Source organism: Bubalus bubalis, chromosome 6 (genome assembly GCF_019923935.1).
Source record: "Bubalus bubalis isolate 160015118507 breed Murrah chromosome 6, NDDB_SH_1, whole genome shotgun sequence".
Classification (NCBI taxonomy): Eukaryota; Metazoa; Chordata; class Mammalia; order Artiodactyla; family Bovidae; genus Bubalus; species Bubalus bubalis.
The window spans coordinates 16,541,203-16,561,780 of NC_059162.1; the positions used below are offsets into that span (position 1 = coordinate 16,541,203).

Genomic DNA, 20,578 nt, shown 5'->3' on the forward strand with positions numbered 1-20,578 from the left:
AGCGCGCCTCGGACTTCAGGGGCCGCCTAGGGTCAGTGTCCGGCGACAATGGCTGGGTGGTGGGAAGCTCCCTGGGTGCAAGGGGCCCTCCCAGCCGCCAGGGGTCGCGCTGCAGGCGGTCAGGCGCTGGGCAGGCGCTGCCAGGGTCACGGCCGCCGGCCGGGGAGGGGGGGGGGGGGGAGCGGCGGCGCCCGTGGTCCCGGAGAGGGGGGGTGGGGGGAGCGGAGAAAGCGGGGCGCGCGGAGAAGCACCGGGCCCTCAGCGCGGCAGGAGCCGGGGGGACCGCGCGGCGCGAGCGAGAGGCGCGGCAGCACAGTCCCCGCGTGGCGCAGCGCGGCGGGGACGCTGGGATCGCCCGGATCTCCCTCCAAGGCGCCCTGCGCCCCGGCGCCCTCGGTCGCCTCTTCCTCCTTCATTCGCCGTCCCGGCGGGAGCGGCGCCCGAGTCGGGTGCGCCATGTCCGGGGCCGGGTAGCCTCGCCGTCCGCCGGCCCGCCAGCCCGCCTTCCGAGCCACCCGCCCGCGGGCCGGCCGGCCGGGGAGTCGCGGGGCAGGCAGGTAGGGGCTGGACCGGGCGGGGCAGCGGGCGGGGAAGGGAGGGAGGGAGCGCGGGCGGGGCGGGGGCTCTCCCCAGCTGTTCTCTGGCACTGCACATCTGGTTCCGGTTCCTCTCTCCTGGGGAAGTGAAAGTGGAGGGGAGGGCGCAGTCTGGAGTTAACTAGCTGTGCCCGGCGCCCTGCACCCCTCCTGCTCCCGCGGGTCCCGAGCCTGAGCACCCCTCCCTCCCGCTCCGGTCACGCGGCGGCCGGCGCTGCTGCCGTCACGTCCCCGGCCGCCTGCGCGTCCGCTCCTCTCTGCCCTCCTGCTCCTTCCTCAGCCTCCTCCCGCTCGGCGCGCCCTTTGCCCCAACGCGAACTTCCCGCTGTCCGGCTCGTGGGCGCCGGGACCCGGAGTGGTGTCCCTGCCCCTTTCGTTCCCTAGGGAGAAAGGGCTGCCTTCCTGCAGGGCTCTTGCCTAGCTTGGTGAGGAGAGGCCCGGGTGCGCAGGTCCTGCCGATGGGAGCCACTCGCCCCTCAGCTGGTCTCACCTCGTGGCTCCTGCCTGCTGCTTGGGGCAGAGGACATAGGGCTCCCATTCGCCTGCAGTGGACGAGGCACGGGGCTGGGTCCCAGAGCTAAATCAGGAGGCTGACGCTGACTCCTGGCTTCACCTCGCAGACGTGGAGACTAAATTTAGCTGGAGTTGGTGTGTGTGTGAGTGACCAGAGGCCAGGTTAAGGAGAGCCAGCTTGGGTCCATGAGATTCCCTTGCCCCCTCTTATCTCGGCAAGGGTGGGAGGTTAAGTAGGATTGTACATCCTGGATCTAATCTGAGCTGCCTCTGCCTTGCTCCGGGTCCTTTAGGCTAAGCTTCCAACTTGGAATGATGCTGTGTTGGCACCTTCTGACAATACCTCCCCCCCCCCACCTCCACACACCCCCACCAGCACCACACACACACCCATAGGCTGACTTCCGCCGAGCTGCAGCTTCCCCTCCACTGTTTCAGGAAGTCACCTCCCTTCCCCTCTGAAGCAGCCCCCACGCCTCCAGTCCTCTGCTGCAAGCCACCCACCAAGCTGTTTCCCAGCTTCTGCACTCAGGGCACCCCGGGACCCTTGAGGCTCCTACTCCCGGGGGTTGGGCCATGGAGGCAGGTGAGAAGAGTTACTGAGAAGCCGCTGTGGGCCTGTTTCCGTCTCTGGGCTTCGTGGAGGAGGGCTTGGGGATGGTGGGGACTGTCTCCCACAGCTGCTTTGGACCTAACTGAGGATACCTAAGGATCCTGGAGGTTGGAGGGCACTGAATTTTTTTTTTTTTTTTTTCGGTCAGGTTAGTGGAGCTAGGTTAGGAAAAAGGACACTGGAGTCTGGTGAAAAGACACTTAAAGCCTGGGTTTTGTGGCCTCCTCACAAAAACCTAGAGGTGGGCTCTTTAAGAATATTAGCTGGCTCATGAGATTCTTAGAATGTCAACTAGAGTAAGAAGGCCAGAAATCCATAAAAAGACTGTAATGTAGGCCTGATATCACAGCCAGAAAGAATGTCATTGTAGGCCATTACAGAAAAGATTGTGATCTCTGTTATGTTAGGGAGTGAAGAGGGCTGGGGCTTTAAAAGGGATACAGAAACCATGTGATGTCAGAACCCAGAGCCTAGGTTAGCTTTGTGCAGTGGGTTCTTTGGAAAGAGGGCTGGTACCACCAAGAGGGAGGGTCCTGGTCCCTTTAAGGACCTGTGGTGGGCTGTTAGGGCCTGGTGATGTCACAGGCGGGAGAGTTCAGGATTGGCTGGCCACTGATCCTGCTTTTCCTTGAAAGTACTGGAGAAGGAAATGGCAACCCACTGCAGTACTCTTGCCTGGAAAATTCCATGGACTGAGGAGCCTGGTAGGCTACAGTCCATGGGGTTGTAAAGAGTTAGACATGAGTGAGCGACTTCACTTTCACTTTCACTAGGAAGAGGAGGGAAGCAAAAAGGAGACTCCCTGGTTGCCGGTTGCCATGGCAACACAAACCTTCCATACTTCATCTCTCCCCAACTTGACCATTCCAGATGCAGTGAGTGAGGGGGGGGCCATGGCGGAGGAGCGGCCCCCCCGGCTGGTGGATTACTTCGTGATAGCTGGACTTGCAGGGAACGGAGCACCCATCCCTGAGGAAACATGGATTCCTGAACCCAGTGGACCCCTGCGCCCTCCTCGGCCAGCTGAGCCCATCACAGATGTGGCAGTCATCGCTAGGGCCCTGGGCGAGGAGGTGCCCCAGGGCTACACATGCATCCAGGCTTCCGCGGGGGGCCACCCCTTGGAACTCAGCGCTGGGCTCCTAGGTGGAACTCAACCTGTCATCTGCTACCGGAGGGGGCGTGACAAGCCCCCCCTCGTTGAGCTGGGGTGTGTGCACCTACCTACCCCTGCTGGCACCAGGGGAGGCTAGGAGATCTGGGGTGAGGCAAGCAGAGGTAGGGGTATGGGATGAGGGATGTTCAATGGGGATGGGAAGAGTGGTCCTGAGGCCAGGGAGAAGAGCCTGAAGTTGTGTGTACTTAGTCCTCACACAGATTTGAGTGCATGTACTAGCGCTGCTACTTGCTAGCTCTGTGACCTTTGGCCAGTTATTGAGCCCCTCTGGGTCTATTTCCTCAGCTGTAATTTGGGGAAAATAATACCTCCTCATAGGGAGATGAAACAGGATCATCCATATTAGGGACTTAGCACAGAGTCAATAAATGGTAACTTTTCTTCTTGGTATTTATTAATGAGCGCTGAGAGCCATGGAAGGCCTGAGGTATTGTTACTGATCAAGAAGTAGAGCCTAGGGATTTCTCTGGTGGTCCAGTGACTAAGACTCAGTGCTTCCAGTGCTGGGGCCTGGGTTCGATCCCTGGTCAGGGCACTAGATCCCACATGCCACAACTAAAGATCCCGAGTGCTGCAACTAAGACCTGGAGCAGCCAAATAAATATTAAAAAAAAAAAAAGAGAGAGAGCCAAGGGCAGAGAGGGGCACATGGTTTTGGAGGGCGGGTTCAGCAAGAAGTGGGCCCTGGTGTCGGTGTTCGACTAGGCTGAGTAGGTAGGACTAGGAAGGCAGATCTAGCAAGACTGGGGGCTTTCTCCTCTGTTGTGGACTCCTGACATCTCTCTCTGTTCCCTGTGCCCAGGGTGTTGTATGAGGGGAAGGAACGTCCCAAGCCTGGCTTCCAAGTGCTAGATACGACACCCTACAGCCACTCAGCCAACCTGGCCCCTCCAGGCCCTGGGCACCCCCGCACCTACCTCACTTACCGGCGGGCAGCAGAGGGGGCAGGGCTGCATGCCCTGGGCATCACTGACCTCTGCCTGGTACTGCCCAGCAAGGGCGAGGGCACTCCTCATACTTACTGCCGATTGCCCCGCAACCTCAACCCTGGCATGGTGAGTGGGGCCCTGGGCCAGGAGCCGAGATTCATGCCATCTCTGTGTAAGAGGTGGACACGGGGCACACAGGGCATCCTAGGACCAAGGCCTCTAGTGGTGGGGGTGGGCCCAGAGGTGTGACACTGGTCTTGGGGGACTGGGATTAATAGGAGTTCTAAAGACAAAGACCACTTAGGGGTGGTGGAGAAAATAACCCCCCAGAAACCTTTGTCAGCTGTGTGTCTGCTTGTCTCTTGCTGTTTTGGGGCAGTGGGGCCCAGCAGTGTACCTGTGCTACAAGGTGGGCCTGGCCAAGGCCAACACACTGGTGTATGAGGCAGGTGAGTAGCCCCTCTGTCTCTGGCCCCTCAACCCTCTGCGTCCCTTTCGGCGGGTACCTTCAGTGTCCACAGAACTCACCTCCCCTTTGCCACATGGCCCTTCTCTGGGATCCCCTGGTTCTTTCCCCCGGAGTCTGATGGACCCTACTCCTTTTGGGGACCCCCCCCTCTGTCGGGGGTGCAGAGCTGCTGGGCCGCTACCCAGAGGAGGACAATGAGGCGTTCCCGCTGCCCGAGTCAGTGCCCGTCTTCTGCCTGCCCATGGGGGCCACTATCGAGTGCTGGCCTGCCCAGACCAAGTACCCCGTGCCCGTCTTCTCCACCTTTGTGCTCACGGGTGCAGCTGGTGATAAGGTGGGTGTGTGGAGTGTGGTCAGGGGTCTGGGCTCTGCAGGGCCCGCCTGACTGCCCCTCTGCCCCTGCCAGGTGTACGGTGCTGCCCTGCAGTTCTACGAGGCGTTCCCGAGGGCCAGGCTGTCGGAGCGGCAGGCTCGGGCCCTGGGCCTGCTGAGTGCTGTGGAGCGGGGCCGGGCACTGGGGGGCCGGGCTGTGCGCAGCCGCCGCGCCATCGCTGTGCTGTCCCGCTGGCCTGCCTTCCCAGCCTTCCGCGCCTTCCTCACCTTCCTCTACCGCTACTCCGTCTCGGGCCCCCACCGTCTGCCCCTGGAAGCGTGAGCATGGGGCTTCCCTGATGCTGGGAAGGGTTACGAGGCCAGGAGGAATGGAGGAGAGGACGATGGAGCTGGGGGGCAGGGGGCGCAGAGGAGTCGGGGATGGGGCTGTAGTGTGTGGCTGGAGAGCTGGTCCATTGCAGAAGTGCCCCTGGCTGAAGGGGTGAGTGGGGCCTGAAACCCAGGCTACACTTGCTTACCAAGTCCTGGCCAGGGCCTGTGCACGCCCAGAGGGAATCTCTTCTGATGTGCACCGGTGCTGTGCATGATGGCGGCTCCGGTGGCTGACAGCAGTCCTGAGGCAGAGCTCAGGGAGGAGCGAGGTCCCTGGGGACAGGCGGAGGAAAAGAGCAAAGGCGCTGAATGGAGAGCCTGGAGCCTGCCTCTGACTGTGTCTCTCTCTCCCCCAGGCACATCTCCCACTTCATTCACAATGTTCCCTTCCCTTCCCCACAGAGACCCCGCATCCTGGTGCAGGTGAGGGCTGGGGCTGCGGCTAGGTGGCAGGGGGAGAATGGGCAGGGGCTAGTCTTCACCATCCTGACCTGTGGCTCTTCTGCCTCTCAGATGTCTCCCTATGACAACCTGCTCCTCTGCCAGCCTGTATCCTCACCCCTGCCCCTCAGGTATATGCTCAGGTTGGGGGGCAAGGCTGTGATGACCAGGGGCAGGGTGGGTGCCAGGCAAGTGGGCACCGGTGTGAAGGGTTGTGCAGGCTGGGCCCAGGTGGTGTCTGTGCCCAACGATGAGGGAAGGGCCTCCTGCTGACTCTTCCCCCACCTTGGCATTGCCCCCAGTGGTGCCAGCTTCCTGCAGCTGCTGCAGACCCTGGGCCCGGAGCTGGCGATCACGCTGCTGCTTGCTGTGCTCACGGAACACAAGCTGCTAGTCCACTCGCTGCGGCCAGATCTGCTCACCAGCGTCTGCGAGGCCCTTGTCTCTGTGAGTGCCGCTCTGCCCAGCCTGCCTTACCCAGAGTGTTCTTTCTTGTGCCCTAGGCCCCACCTGGATTCTCCTTACTTTTCCTTTCTTGGGGAGGGTTCCTCAGTCTTATCCTTGGGCATGGCCTACAGGATGTATGGCTTCGGTCAGGAGCTTTTCTTGGAGCTCAGCTCCAGCAGCTTCTCACGACAAGCACCACCGGTCAAGGTCAATGCCCCCTCTTCTGCTGCCTCCCTGTGCCCCGCTCACTGGTCCTCATCCCCCGATGCTTTAGATGATCTTCCCGCTGCACTGGCAGTGCCCCTACATTCCGCTGTGCCCACTGGTGCTGGCAGATGTGCTGAGTGCCCCCGTGCCCTTCATCGTGGGTATCCACTCCAGCTACTTCGATCTGCATGACCCACCTGTGGATGTCATCTGTGTGGATCTTGATACCAACACACTCTTCCAGTAAGAGGGCTGGGTCTTTTCTGGGGGTTTTGAGGATGGGAGCAGAAGAGGGCGGGTCAAAAGGAGCCTCAGGGAAAACGAGAAACCCCATCACCCTTTCTTCCTTCTGTTTATCTCACAGGACTGAGGAAAAGAAGCCCCTCTCCCCTCGGACCCTGCCCCGCAGACCCTACAAGGTTCTGCTGGCCACACTGACACATCTGTACCAGCAGCTGGATCAGAGTGAGGAGCCTGGGTGGTGGGGGGAGGCCGGAAACCATTATTGACCTTTAACCTCTAGTTTGGGGAGACCTGTGGAGAGCCAGACCTTACTTGAGGAGGTTAGAAGAACTAGGCTTTCATTGGGTGGAAGTGAGAGGAATTCAAGTTCCAGTTTAAGTTAGAGGAAGGCATACGTCACATTAATGTTCCTGAACATGTCAGGAAGATTGAGCTTGCCACTGGGGAGGCTTGAAACTGCTACCTAAAGGCAACTTTTAGTTACTGTTGGTACTAGGTCTGTTAGAAGCTGGCAGTGGTGGGGCAGCAGGTGGTAGGGTTGCAACCTGACTTCTATGGAGAGCAGGGTTGAGCAAGCCCTATGGGTGCTGGCCCTGATGCTCAGGCTGCCCTGGTCCCCAGCGTATACTGGCCCCGAGGAGGAGGCCTCCCTGGAATTCCTGCTGACGGACTATGAGGCAGTGTGTGGCCGCCGGGCCCGGCTAGAGCGCGAGGTCCAGGGAGCCTTCCTCCGCTTCATGGCCTGCCTGCTCAAGGGCTACCGGGACTTCCTGCGCCCACTCACCCAGGCCCCCTCTGAGGGGTCTCGCGATGTTGACAACCTCTTCTTCCTGCAAGGTAAAGGCGACCTGACCTGTCCGTGCTTGGGGAGGGTATCATGGGATGGGTGGCCAGGGGCTGGGCTCCATGGGGCAGTCAGGGGGCATGCGGAATCACACAGTTACTTGTTTCTAAACTCAGCTGGCATCTTTGTGGTCACCAGCTTTGAGCCATGTGCTCTTCTGGGCCTGGTGAGGGGATAAGGGTACAAAGATGAGTCAGCTGTGGCACTGGCCTCTGGGAAGCCCAGGGCTTGGTGGGGACACGATGGCACCTGTGGTGAGCCAGCCCAGGGCAAAACTCTCCTCTTGGTGACTCCCCAGTCTGAGGCCCTCAGTGCCCACAGATAAAAGGGAAGGATGCCATGGGACCGTGGTGCTGGGGCAGCTGAGCTGGTCAGCTTGGCGGGTAGGGCCAGAGGGGCCAGAGAGGATGGCTTTTATGGCCTTGGATGCCAAGTTGGCGGGGAGCCAAGAAAAGGGGTCAGAAGCGGGTGGCTGTGGTAGAGCCCCCAGTGACCACCCTCTTGGCCCCCTTCTCACCCATCAGGCTTCCTCAAGTCCCGAGAACGTTCCAGCCACAAGCTATACTCCCAGCTGCTACACACACAGATGTTCTCCCAGTTCATCGAGGAATGCTCTTTTGGCTCTGCTCGGCACGCTGCCCTTGAATTCTTTGACTCTTGTGTCGACAAGGTATTGGGATCATCCCTTCTTTTTGTGCCCTCTGCTCCACTCTGAGCTCTGTCACCCCAGATGTAAACACTGTCTCACACGTGGTGAGGCTGGCGCCCCTGTGCAGCGCACGTGACTGGCCTCATAGACGCAGTCTTCCTGCCCCCCACTCGTCCCCTGGCTGTGTCTCCAGGGCCCTGACAGAGTCTGGGCCCATCACCTCCTTCCCTGTGGCTGTGGTTTCCCGGGAGATGCCGTCTTCTGGATCCCTGGCCCTGCTCTGTGCCCACTGTCTGGATGTCCCCTTTCTTACCATCCTGCTTCAGGTCCACCCAGAGCAGGAGAAACCTGAGCCCGTGCCCCTGGTGGAGCTGGAGGAGCTGTCGGGCAGTGAGCTCACCGTGTTTATCATGCCTCCCGAGGAGCCGCCAGCGCCCGAGGGCAGTGAATCCACTCCCCAGTACTGGTGAGCGCCTCCCGCCCCCTCTCTTGCTCTGAGGCCCGATCAGCTGACTTAGTACCAACTGCACTCCATATGGCCTCTCTCCGCCCCTCCAGTTATGATGGGTTCCCTGAGCTACGGGCTGAGCTGTTCGAGGCTCCTCAAGAACAAGCCGGGGCTCTGCCTGTGCCAGGCCCTTCCCGCAGCGCCCCCAGCAGTCCTGCCCCTCGCCGCACCAAACAGGTAACCAGCAGGTGGGCCCCTGGAGGAATCTGACTCAGGCCAAGGACTGCTGCTTCAGTTTCTTCATCTGTAAAATGGGTAGAATAGTACTTATCCCATAAAGTTGCTGGGAGGTTTCAATATGTCGGGCGCGAAAAAGAGACATGAGCCCTCACTGTTGTTACCATTGTCATCGTCCTCATCTGCACTTTCTGACGACCCTGGAAATCCAGGGGCTTGCTGCCTCTGCCAGGACACCTGCCCACGCCCAGGCTACGCATCTGTGCTTGGGAATCCAGGGCTGTGGGCACTGTCCCTGCCACCCCCTCAGCACACAGACCCTTTCTCAGGGCGGGCGCTGCTTCTCCCACACTGTTCAAGACCTGCCCTGGCATCATTCTCACCAGGTGTGTCCCCCCGCCCTCTTTAGGAGATGAAGGTGGCGCAGCGGATGGCACAGAAGTCAGCAGCTGTGCCTGAGCTGTGGGCCCGGTGCCTGCTGGGCCACTGCTACGGGCTGTGGTTCCTGTGTCTGCCTGCCTACGTGCGCTCGGCGCCCTCCCGGGTGCGGGCACTGCAGACGGCCTACCAGGTGCTGCGCCAGATGGAGAGCCGCAAGGTGGTGCTGCCTGACGAGGTGGGTGCCCGGGCCCTGTACCGGGGGCTGCAGCTGACAGGGAGCACGGCACCAGTCCAGGAGCTGGGCAGGCGCTCCGTCACATTCACTGAATTAGTGAGCGTGTTCGGGTTGTCACAGCGGGGACTGCGGGGTGGCAGGGTCCGCAGGAAGGGCGGTGGCTCTGTGAGGACTGGGGAGGCTGGAGGTGGGCGCTCACTGCGGCTTGAGGACTGGGGCCAAGAGCGGGCCCACTCTCATCCCGCATGTCTCCGGCCCAGGTGTGTTACCGGGTGCTGATGCAGCTGTGCTCACACTACGGGCAGCCCGTGCTGTCCGTGCGGGTCATGCTGGACATGCGGCGGGCGGGCATTGTGCCCAACACCATCACCTATGGCTACTATAACAAGGTGCCCAGTCACTTGCCTTTGGGGTGAGGGGTGGGATGGTGGCAGGGGTGTGCGGGGAGGGTGCTGTTCCCCGACACCTGTGGCCTTCCCCTCCCAGTGGAGATCGGGCCCGCACAGTCCAACAAGGTCCTGCGGCCACTGTCGCACAGTCCTCCTCTAGTGTCTCAGCACCTGCAGAGGCTTGTCTCATACTGGGCTGCTTGAGTCTCACCCACAGCAGTCCTGGCAAGCAGCTTAGCAAAGTACCACCACCTCCCAGGAAGAGCTGATTGTGGAAGCCAGTATGCCAGGCTCTGCTCCAAAGACAGCATCCACATAAACCCATCTTACCTTTCCCACAGCTCCTTGAAGTGGAACGATTCTTACAGATGAGGCCGTGAGGTTGCAGGGGGTTAGTAACTTGTCCAGGGTACCATAGTAAGTTAGGGGGTTAGGACACACACAGGCATATCGTTTCCTGAATTCAGGCCCTTCACCATGACACTAAACTGTTTGCTGTTTTTTAGATGAGGAAACTAATGGCCAAAAAAAAATGAACTGATTTCTTCAAAGCCCACAGTTTATAAACAGCAGTCTACAGACAGGTTGTCTCCACCGTTTCTGACTTCCTCTAGAACCCCTCAGGGTGGCCACTGCCAGCTCTCTCTTCTGGGCTCTTGTTCCTGGCTGAGCCCTTGGCAGGACAATCATAGGCAGGATGTCTGGAGGGAAAGGTGGTCGCTGGGCCCCCAGGTCAGGCAGTTGGCATCTAGCTGAGGCCCAGGGTATGGAGACAGGCCATCCGCATGGGTGAACACTGTGCTTGGCAGGCTGTGCTGGAAAGCAAGTGGCCGTCTGGCACACCAGGTGGGCGCCTGCGCTGGGCCAAGCTCCGGAACGTGGTCCTGGGGGCTGCTCAGTTCCGCCAGCCCTTGCGAGAACAGCGGCAGCGGCAGCAGAAGCGGGAGAAGGTGGAGACAGCAGCCCAAGAGGCAGGCAGCTCGCAGACAGGTGGGTAGGGACTGGCGACACACCAGGGCAGGGGACAGGCCTGGAGAGCTGGGGCTGGTCCAGTGGCTGACATTCAGCGCGCTGAGAATGGAGAGACTACGCTTGGCTGGCAACAGAAGACATGAAATTCTGCCTGGGAAGAGCCTTGCAAACCCAGGTCCCCGGAGGAGCTGTTTTGGAGCTGGGGGCTAGGTTTCCAGCTGGCTGTCTTTTGACCCCCTCCCTGTCTTATGCAGAGCCCTATTTGGAGCGCCCCTCCCCTACCCGCCCGCTTCAGCGCCAGACTACCTGGGCCGGGCGAAGCCTGCGGGACCCCGCCTCACCTATGGGGCGCCTGGTGAAGAGTGGAAGCCTGGGGAGTGCCCGAGGGGCACAGCCCACCGTGGAGGCTGGTGTGGCCCACAGTGAGTGCCCTCATCCCACACTCCACCCCTTGGCCCGTCAGCTTCCCTAACCACTTGCCAGGTGGAGGGGTGGTGCTTTGTGCCAGGTACTGTAGGCTCTGGGGGAATCTTGCCCGGATTGTCATCACGGTAGGGGCTGTGGTGCCAGATTGCATAGCCAGGAATTGTGTTTACTCAGGTCCCAAGGAGGGCCTGGACTCCATCTTCCCTGATTCTTTTCTGCCTTGCAGTGATAGAGGCCTTGGGGGTCCTGGAACCCCGGGGATCACCCATACCCTGGCATGATGGAAGCCTCTCAGACCTGAGCCTGACCGGGGAAGAGTCGGCACCCGGAGGCAGCCCAGGGGACTCAGGCTCAGCCCTGAGCACCCAGTCCACTGAAACCCTGGAAGGGCCAAGTGGGCGGGTGCCCAAGGCTGGTGGGCGTCAAGATGAGGCCAGCACCCCCCGAAGAGGGCTGGGCGCCCGCCTCCAACAGCTACTCACTCCTTCCCGCCGCTCCCCCACCTCTCGTGCCCCCCCATCTGAGCTGCCCCCTGACCTGCCTCCCTCAGCCCGTCGCAGCCCCATGGACAGCCTTCTGCACCCCCGGGAGCGCCCTGGATCCACTGCATCCGAGGTAACCATTAAGGGCAGGGTCCAGACACTTCAGCACCTGGAGGCCTGGGGAGGGGCTGCAAACCCGCAGTGCCCAGAAGTGGGCCTTGAAGGGTGGCTGAGCCAGCTTCCTGGATAAAGAGCAGCATGGGGTTGGCTGACTGTGCTTTCTCTCATAATGGCAGAGCTCAGCCTCTCTGGGCAGTGAGTGGGACCTCTCAGAATCTTCTCTCAGCAGCGTGAGCCTTCGCCGTTCCTCAGAGCGCCTCAGTGACACCCCTGGATCCTTCCAGCCACCTTCCCTGGAAGTGAGGATAACCTCTCCCACACAGACTGCTGGGGCTCACATATATACCACACCCAAGGCACCCTGTCAGAGGCAGGGGCTGGTGGGAGGCGGGAGGAGGCTGGGCTGGGCTGCAGAGGTTCAAGCCTGAGTGAGGAGCAGGGGCTCCTGAGCCCTGAGGCCAAAAGGGGCCTGCTTCCTGGGGCCTTTCGCCCACAGATTCTGCTGTCTAGCTGCTCGCTGTGCCGCGCCTGTGACTCCCTGGTGTATGATGAGGAGATCATGGCTGGCTGGGCGCCTGACGACTCCAACCTCAACACCACCTGTCCGTTCTGCACCTGCCCCTTTGTGCCCCTGCTCAGCGTCCAGACCCTTGATTCCCGACCCAGGTGCCCAAAACCGGGCAGGGGCTGCGGGCGCGGCAGGGCAGCAGAGGCCTGAGGGCTGACCTTCCCGCCATCTCCCTGCAGCGCCCCCAGCCCCAAGCCTGCTCCTGCTGGTGCCAGCGGCAGCAGCGACGCTCCTGCCCCCGGGGGCCCGGGCCCTGTGCTCAGTGACCGCAGGCTTTGCCTAGCCCTGGATGAGCCACAGCTCTGCAACGGGCACATGGGGGTAAGGGCTGGGCCAGAGCCCAGCTGTGTGTGTGTGTGGCCCTGTGGGTAGCCCCAGTGACGCTGAGGAGAGATGGGTACAGAGGGCAAGGGGCGTCCCAGAAGCTGCTGGACGTGGTGGCTCAGTGGGAAGCAGGGCTCTGAGGATGGGGCTGTGGTATATGCCCTCCCCTGCCCTCCCGCTTTGTGCCTGACAGACTGCCTCCCGGCGTGTTGAGAGTGGGGCATGGGCGTATCTCAGCCCCCTCGTGCTGCGGAAGGAGCTGGAGTCACTGGTAGAGAACGAGGGCAGTGAGGTGCTGGCATTGCCTGAGTTGCCTGCCGCTCACCCCATCATCTTCTGGAACCTTCTGTGGTATTTCCAGCGGCTGCGCCTGCCCAGTATTCTGCCGTGCTTGGTGCTGGCCTCCTGTGATGGGCCCCCGCCCCCCCAGGTCAGTGCCCTGACACAGTCTCCGCCTCCTCATCTCCTAGCTCTGTTGCTCAGTCCTCTGTGTCCTTGGCGCTATAGACGGAGCACAGGTTTGGAGTCGCTTATACCTGGTTGACTCCTGGCCATTTCACTTCTCTGAGTTTCAATTTTCTCATCTGTAAGATGGCATAACTGCCCCCTCTCTGGGCTGTTGTTAGGTACCTAGTGTAGTGCCTGTTACCCCAATACTAATTCGTTAATGTTCATCTATTCATCACTCTATTCATTGCACCAATATTTATTGAGCACTTTTTAGGTTCCAGGCAGAGTTTTAGGACTAGGGATGTAGCAGATTACAAAACAAAGTCCTTGCTCTCAGAGAACTTGTATTCCCATGGGGAACAAGAGTTTCTCTCTTCTCTTTAGCTGTGTCCTGTAATGTCCCTGTCCCTTGGAATAGCGCCTGTCCGTTTCCCGTCCTGTGCCTCCCACACCATGAGCCTGTCTCCTTTATCTTGGCTCCCTGCAGGCCCCAGCTCCTTGGATAATGCCTGATCCAGCATCCGTGCAGGTGCGGCTGCTGTGGGATGTCCTGACCCCTGATCCCGATAGCTGCCCACCTCTCTATGTGCTCTGGAGGGTCCACAGTGAGTCTCATATTTGGCCCAGAATGGGAAGGGGTAGGTCCCATGCTTAGAGGGCTCAATAATCTTGGTTACCTTCTTTTCTTCCACCCAGGCCAGATCCCACAGCGGGTGGTATGGCCAGGTCCAGTACCTGCATCCCTTAGCCTGGCGTTGCTGGAATCGGTGCTGCGCCACGTTGGTCTCAACGAGGTGCACAAGGCTATAGGGCTCCTGCTAGAAACTCTAGGGCCCCCTCCCACTGGCCTGCACCTACAAAGGTATCATGTTCCCATCTGAGAGGTCCTGGGTCTGTCGCGGGCTCCGTCCCGTCTTATCTCACTTACAATCTTTTGACTCCACTCCAGGGGCATCTACCGTGAGATCTTATTCCTGACACTGGCTGCTCTGGGCAAGGACCACATGGATATAGGTGAGGGAGCAGGCAGGGGGCTGAGGGTTTAGATCTAGGGCCAGGTGTGGGAGGCTGGGGATTGACCTAACATACTGACCTACCTCCACCCTCTTCCCTAGTGGCCTTCGACAAGAAGTACAAATCCGCCTTTAACAAGCTGGCCAGCAGCATGGGCAAGGAGGAGCTGAGGCAGCGGCGGGCACAGATGCCTACCCCAAAGGCCATTGATTGCCGGAAATGTTTCGGAGCGCCTCTGGAATGCTAGGGACCCTTAAGCTTCCTTCTCCCATCTGAGGAGATGAGGGAGGAAGGATTCTAGAGAGACCCTGCTTCCCTGTTTCTTTCCTAGAGGAGTTGGGAATAGGCTAGGAAGCACGCCCAGGCATAGGCTCTGAGTGGGGGCCGTGGGACCCACTGTTACCAAAAGTCACAATTTCCCATCTCCAGCCTGCCCTCTATGCTCATGTGATGTTGGAGGAGGCCTGGGGGGAACTGGCACATCTCTGTTCCACCCCATCCTATACCAGGAACTCCCCTCCAGGGTACCCACAGATCTGCACTGCCCTGGCCATTTTATAAGTTTTTGTTTTAAAAAACAACTGGAAAGATACACAGCTACTGAGCCTTTGCCCTGAATGGGAGGGAGGGATGTCATTTCCCACCAGAGATGGTCCCTCTCCCCTAGAATTGCCGAAGGAGCCTAAGGCTCTCTATGCCTTTCTACCTTAGTGTTTGTATTTTAAGTTATTTATTCTGGAGCCACAGCCCCCTTGCTTAGGAGGTTCTTATGGACAGTAAGAGAGAAGGGAAATGGGGCTCCATGGTCCAGTGGTTTGTAGCTCCTTGAAAGTCAGGAGTTAGAAGCTAGAGGAGTCCCAAGCTCCCCTTAGGAAAAATTGGTGCCCCTCTAGTCCTAATCCTTCTTGTTCACTCCATCTTGGGGATGCCTCACACACCCAAGGCCCTGACTGTGCAATAAGGATTGTTCCTTGTGAAGTTTTGTTGGATGTAAATATAGTAAAAGCTGCTTCTGTCTTTTTTCTTCTGCCTCCTGTTCTCTGGGATAAAGGTTGAGGGATACTGCTGTTTTTCTCCTGGCTGCACATCGTTCTCTCTACCTTTTCATCCCTTGCTGCCTTTGGGCATACACTACTTTCCCCGACCAGGTCTGGTGCTGGTCCCTTGGGGCACAGGGAGTCTCAGAGCAGGAGAGGGGTGAATCCGGTGCTGGCTATGGTGGTGCCAGTCTGTGTGGTACTTCCGGCCCTCCCACACAATCACCTCCTTGTCCCTCATCTGTACCCCACACAAAGGCTCCATTCTCTGGGGGCCCTGAGCTCATCTCTGCCTTCTTTCCTCTCCCCCATATGCCCCCTCCCAACTTCTCCAGTACCTCCACAGGGATGACAACCCTCTCCCCAGTCGGTGTTGGCCACGCTCACACATCCTGGGAGCTGCTCTAACTGCAGGCAGTACTCTTCCAACCAGGGTCTCAGCCTGGGGACAGCACTAGGAGTGCAAGAGCAAGGATTAAGGAGCTCACTATATGTGGGCATCAGACAGCCAGGCACTACTTTTCTAATCCTTTTGGCCCCACTTGGAGTTCTCCCTTTTTTTCCTATATAATGAAATAAACACAGGAAACAACTCCTAACAGAGCTACAAAATCAATTACCAAAGGGAATTAACCAGCAAAACAAAAATGCCTTGGGGAAGGAGTGTCAATGGAGGAAATAACTTACATGAGTCTCTAGTGCAAATTCCTGGGGGTGGATATCAGTGGATGAAGACAGTAGTACTACTGAATTCTGGGACCTTCAGGTCAGAGGATGCTTTCCCACCCTGTCTGGAGCAGTGTCCCAAAGGAGCTGCAAAGGAAGGGAGGAGGGGCTTAGGAAATGCCATCTGTTTTTGTCAGGGACTAGGAGATGACTTCTTCAGACGGGAACCTTCACATCGCCCCAGGTTCTGATTAGATCTTACTACCTAGGGTCAAACTTTCCCTGTATCATCCCTAACAACCTGCAAGGGAGCAACTGCCTTCCTGAAAGTGTAAGTTTCTGGTGAGCGTAGCATGCCCAGCCATGCACTGAACTGTCTGGAATTACAGAGGGAATTTTAGGGCTCAGTCCCTACCTTACTAGAGCATAGTCTTCCTGATCTAGAGTGCCTCCCAGCCTATGCTTCTCATTTTTGGGCTTCCTCATGAGGCCTATAGTCAGATGGGTGGAATTACAGGATTCTTGAACCACAAGGGTATCTCGGAATTCCAACAGCCAAGTACTCACCATAGAATCTGACATCTCTGACCTGTAGCCTGGGGAACTGAATGAGGGGAAGGATATATCCAAATTACCTGGTCCCAATTTCTCTTCCCTCACTTTAGAATGTGTGGGCTCCAGTATGACAAATTTTAGTTAAATCTTGTCTCTGGCACTTGCTAATTTTATTACATCAGACAAGTTACTTAACTACTTGTGCCTCAGTTTTTCCTCATCTGCGAACTGGGGAGGGGTTGAGTAAAGACTAATTTTGAAATCTAGATAAAGTGCTAAGCACACTCAATAGACATTAGCTCCAAAAAGAAAACGAACAGATAGAGCCTACATTGGACAAAGGACATGCCCGCTACTCAGCGGCCTTGCTTACTTGTCTTTCTTGGGAGATTGATCACTCCAGTTTGAAAGCTGCCCCACCACAGCCTGATTTTAATTTTGTTGAAAGGTATTTTCTAGGGCCTCACTAGTATCTTTCTCAGTCTTGTATCTTCCACCACTGTGTTTCTCTTGTATCGTTGCAGCCCTCGAAGAATGGCCCTTCAGACAGCACAGAAAGGACTGAACTGATAATGGACAAAGCAACAGGTTAGGGAAAAGGGCCAGTACTTTCCACGAGGGCAGTGACTTAGTCCCACGTACTGCTCTATGCCCAGCACAAAGAAGAATGTCCAATCACATAACAGGTCCTCTATCATGTGCGAAATAACCGAACCAAAGAAGGTATTAAAATGCGTGGGGGAGTGGTGAAATAATTTTCAGTGTAGTATAAGGCAGGTACTACAGATAGAATAACAACCCAAACTGAATTTTGAACTAAGAGGGTGAAATTGTTGGAAAAGTGAGGAAAACTCTCACAATAGTTACTATTATATTTATGGAGTATTTACTAAGTCCTTGGCACTGTCCTGAACATTTAAAATGTACTATTTTATAATCTTCACAATTACCCTATGAACTAGGTACTCATCAATCATTACCATTTTAAAGACAGGGAAACTAGGGCATAGAGAATAGACGTTAAGTAACTCGCACCCAAATCACACAACTGATGAGAGATCCAAACCCAGGCAGTCAGATTCCAGAGACTATATCCTTTACCTGGACACTACAATGAAAAAGAACGTGCTTTACCTGCTTTTGTACATTTTTGTGTGTCTGTTCAGGGTCCACCTGTCTTTTTGTGCCCATGTCCTTCATTAGTTTCATTTCCATCGCACAGCGTGACTTCTAAATGACTTGAAAAACACATTCTAGTGCTTCTGGAGCCAGTTATTTCTGAGTTTGAGCCATTAGTCATTAATTAGCTGTCTGAACTTTGCAAGCTCCTTAGCCTCTCTGAACCTCTCAGCCTCTCTGAACCCCTTTCTGCATCTACCGGCTTCAGATTTCAGCTCTGCCACTTATATGTAACTCTGGGCAAATCATTTGATTTGTACCTCATTTCCTTAATCTGTATAATGGGGCTAACAGTATCTACCTCACGGAGTACAAGGAATAAATAATCCATGGAAAGCTCTTAAAAAAATAAGAATGCACATACAGCACAGTGCCTCAGTCTCTGCCCAAAACTTTAGCTATTACCATTCCTTTAACACACTGACTCTGATACTTGGTCCCTCAGATGCTCAAGAACAATACTTATAGTACGTGTTCGAAAAACGCTGGGTTCAGGTGCTCCTAACTGCTTTGGGGAAGTAGGGAGGCTAGCAGGAGTTGGGCCTTGAGTTGATTAGGCGTAGTCGGTGGAGTGGGAGGCTGTTTCCCTCACTGTGAACCTGATCAGACCAGAGATCCGGAGAGAAGGAGCTGCGAGCGCTCTGCGCGGCGTAATTTCTCAGCAATTTGGCTAGCTGTCTTTTTTTCCCCCAGTCGTGGTTCAGTCACGACAGGACCGTGCTGGGGTACAATGAAGACCAGGAAGCTCAAGGCCTTTGGCAGACGGAGACAGGCCACACCCCGAACAGACTGCAAGGCCCGAGCGCCTCAAGCTACTGCTATCGTGAAATTCCTGGATTCTGTCGCGATGAAACACCACCCAACGCAGACCCCACCGCGGTTCACCAGTCTCCATCTTTAGAATTGGAAGAATGAGAGCAGGCCAAAGGGGAATCCCGGTTTGGGGATACTGGGGTACGGCGGCTGCCTGGGGACCAAAACGTCTCTAAGGTAAAGTTGCAGCCTGAAGCGATTTTTTGACCCCCGACACTTAATGGGCTGCTGAAGACCCGGATGTGTCTGGGACTGGCCGAGGTACCCATTAACGCGCCCCCGCTAGACCATCCCCCTCCTCCCTTTAGGATTGGGTCTTAGGTACGCCAATCATCACTTTTCCAGCCACTCACTCTTCAAGGGTGGGGTGTAGCCCCGATAGCCCGTCTCCTATTCGTATGGCCGAGAAGAGAAGGGCGGGGAGGCCGGCTCAGGTCGCCCAATGGGCGTCGTGGCGTGTGGGGGAGGCGGAGCCGAGGTGCTTGGCAGCTGCCCAATCAGCGTCCTTGTTTGTGTGGTGCCGCCGCCGCCGGTGCAGCCGCCGCCGCCGCCGCTGCCCCCGTCTGTACCGCAGTGTCTGCTCCGCCCGCCCGCCCGGGTCCGGCCCGCCCCCCTCCCCCACCCCCGCCCCCGGTCCCGTCAGCGGGGTCCAGAACCTACTGTGCCGTCGCCTCTTCCTTTTTCGACGCCGCCGCCGCCGCCTGAGGAGGCGAGCTAGCCGGGAGTTACACCGCCACCGCCAGGTGAGGAGCTTTGGCCTAGGCCAGCCTGGCCGCCCGCCCGCCCGGGGGCGGTGAGGAGCGAGGAAGGGAGGGAGGCTGGGAGGAGGCGGTGGTGGCGGAGATGGGGGAAGGGAAAGGTGGAGGGGCGGGGGGAGGGGAAGCGCCCGCGAGCCGACGCCCGCCCGCGCGCCCCCGCCTTGCGTCCCCCTCCCCCCACCCCGGCACCGCGCGCCCCCGCCTCGCGCTCCCCCTTCACCTCATCCCCTCCCCCTCCCCCCGCTCCGCGCGCGCGCCCCGGTCTTTCACTTCGGCCTCGCGCGCCCCTAGCTCGTGTCCCTTCATTTCTTCTCCTTTTACTCTTTCTCCCCTCCCTCGCGCCCCGTTTTCCCCGCCTTCCCCGCTTTAACTCACTGCCTCATGCCCGCCATGCTCCCCTCCTTTTCTCTGTAGCGCGCCCCCCCTTAACTCTCCACCCCCAGTGGTGCCCTCAGGGTGCGGGGGCCGCTCCCTACTCTCAGTCTTCTGTTTGCCGGCGGTTGGGACAAATAGGGGACCCTTTAGGGTGAAGGAAACATGGGATGATTATCTTTATATAGGCAAAGGGATCAGGAGCGCAGAACCTTACCCCTTTATTTCATCGTTCACCGTTCCTTCGCCCTCCCGTAGAAGGGAATTGTCTAAGCCTGTGTGGGTACTTGTCTTCTGTAGTGACTAAACCATCCCTTTCTTCGGCTGGGCTTCTGGGTCCCACTGGATCTGTATCCCAGTTCAGTCAGTGCCTGAGGGCCGAGGGAACTAGAACTTACCCTTTCCTAAAGCAGATCCGGACTTAGACTACTTTTGGCCTCCCCGCTTTCAATTACACGGAGGAGATAGCTGCTCCTCTTAGTGCAGAGGTTTGGGTGCCATTTGCCTGCCCAGGATACCTTTCCCCCTTCATAAAGGTATAGTAGGCTTTTTGGATTCTTCCCCAGCATCAACTTCCCTCCAAACACATGATGTTAGTTCGTAGGGCTGGCACTGAAGTGGAGATGGAGGCTTTGATGGTGGCTGGATGGCATGTAGATGCTAACTGAGCTTGCCATCAACCTTTTTTTCTTCCACTGTCACCTGGAGAATCGGGTAGCCCCCTGAGAACAGTTTTCTCCTTTCTGATAAATGGTTATTTCGAGGGCTTTTGTGTAGGTGAGGAGAGCTGGGAGATACTTGAGGTAGTGTGTTTCAGCAAAGGAAAAGAGCAATGCTTTCAGGCTAGATTGCAGCAGAGAGATTTGAACTTCCAGCAGCTGGAGTAAAAGCAGGTTTAACAGATCTGTGTCCAGAGAAGAGCTGATGCTTTTGAGGTTTTAAAACGTTTTTTCCCATCTAAAATGTTTATTTTTTGAGTAGACACTGCTTGAATGTGATCCAAAGTGAAAAGAAATCTCTCACCTATGTCCTCCAGCTTCCAGCCCCCCTCCCCATACAAATGACCTGTTTTCTTGCATCAGGATGGTGTCTGTATGTTGTGGTCTGTATGTTGAAGATTATCCTGTTTGGGAGTTTAGTGCTAACTTTATTGCTCCTTCTTTGATACACACCGTAAACTCTTTCTTGAGATAACCACTTGGATTCTTACTTTTGGTGCTTGGAGCAGTCCTGGCAGAGAATTGTCCTAGAGTGGCATTTCTGCTGATCCTTGGTTGGGAAAGAGGTACTATTGGAGCTGCTAAAGGTGGTGCTATGCA

At 57.3% G+C, this 20,578-nt stretch overlaps 2 protein-coding genes and 1 long non-coding RNA gene across 11 annotated transcripts in view; 2 read left to right on the forward strand and 1 right to left on the reverse strand.

The window, feature by feature from the left end:
* Positions 1-424: 424 nt before the first annotated feature.
* DENND4B (DENN domain containing 4B) lies at positions 425-14,902 on the forward strand. 3 transcript variants are annotated; one of them, XM_025287790.3, is made up of 28 exons: positions 425-557; positions 2,593-2,932; positions 3,702-3,954; positions 4,208-4,277; positions 4,462-4,631; positions 4,704-4,948; positions 5,359-5,425; positions 5,516-5,574; positions 5,746-5,890; positions 6,165-6,340; positions 6,462-6,562; positions 6,962-7,177; positions 7,709-7,854; positions 8,160-8,299; positions 8,392-8,518; positions 8,928-9,134; positions 9,395-9,523; positions 10,333-10,513; positions 10,750-10,917; positions 11,148-11,536; positions 11,700-11,822; positions 12,020-12,189; positions 12,271-12,412; positions 12,609-12,845; positions 13,353-13,470; positions 13,562-13,727; positions 13,815-13,879; positions 13,981-14,902. In XM_025287790.3, exons 2-28 carry the CDS (start codon positions 2,616-2,618, stop codon positions 14,124-14,126), a joined length of 4,473 nt encoding a protein of 1,490 aa, XP_025143575.3. In that variant the 5' UTR covers positions 425-557; positions 2,593-2,615; the 3' UTR covers positions 14,127-14,902. The 3 variants fall into 3 exon arrangements, with proteins under 3 accessions (XP_025143575.3, XP_045021968.1, XP_006044204.3); XM_006044142.4 differs by lacking the exon at positions 425-557 and adding an exon at positions 1,052-1,695; XM_045166033.1 differs by lacking the exons at positions 425-557; positions 13,562-13,727 and adding an exon at positions 1,051-1,695 and having other exon boundaries at positions 13,981-14,122.
* Positions 10,486-19,246, reverse strand: LOC123333976. 4 transcript variants are annotated; one of them, XR_006551634.2, is made up of 4 exons: positions 18,790-19,246; positions 16,511-16,703; positions 15,604-15,729; positions 10,486-10,619 (listed from the first exon to the last, which is right to left on the reverse strand). It is a non-coding gene; the product is annotated as an uncharacterized LOC123333976 (long non-coding RNA). The 4 variants fall into 4 exon arrangements; XR_006551632.2 differs by lacking the exon at positions 18,790-19,246 and adding an exon at positions 17,272-18,476; XR_006551633.2 differs by lacking the exon at positions 16,511-16,703.
* GATAD2B (GATA zinc finger domain containing 2B) overlaps positions 18,719-20,578 on the forward strand; it is an 82,287-nt gene continuing 80,427 nt past the window's right edge. For 3 of the 4 annotated variants that reach the window (XM_025287797.3, XM_025287794.3, XM_025287796.3), the window contains exon 1: positions 18,721-18,872. The gene's annotated coding sequence lies outside the window, so the exon portion shown is untranslated. Of the gene's footprint in view, positions 18,873-20,578 lie in introns of all 4 variants that reach the window. The other variant, XM_025287795.3, reaches the window with a different exon arrangement.

Coding starts and splice junctions, on each gene's coding strand:
- DENND4B (XM_006044142.4), top strand. Junction 7,178..7,708: donor CAACCTCTTCTTCCTGCAAG/GTAAAGGCGACC, acceptor CTCACCCATCAG/GCTTCCTCAAGTCCCGAGAA. Junction 13,880..13,980: donor CAAGGACCACATGGATATAG/GTGAGGGAGCAG, acceptor CCTCTTCCCTAG/TGGCCTTCGACAAGAAGTAC.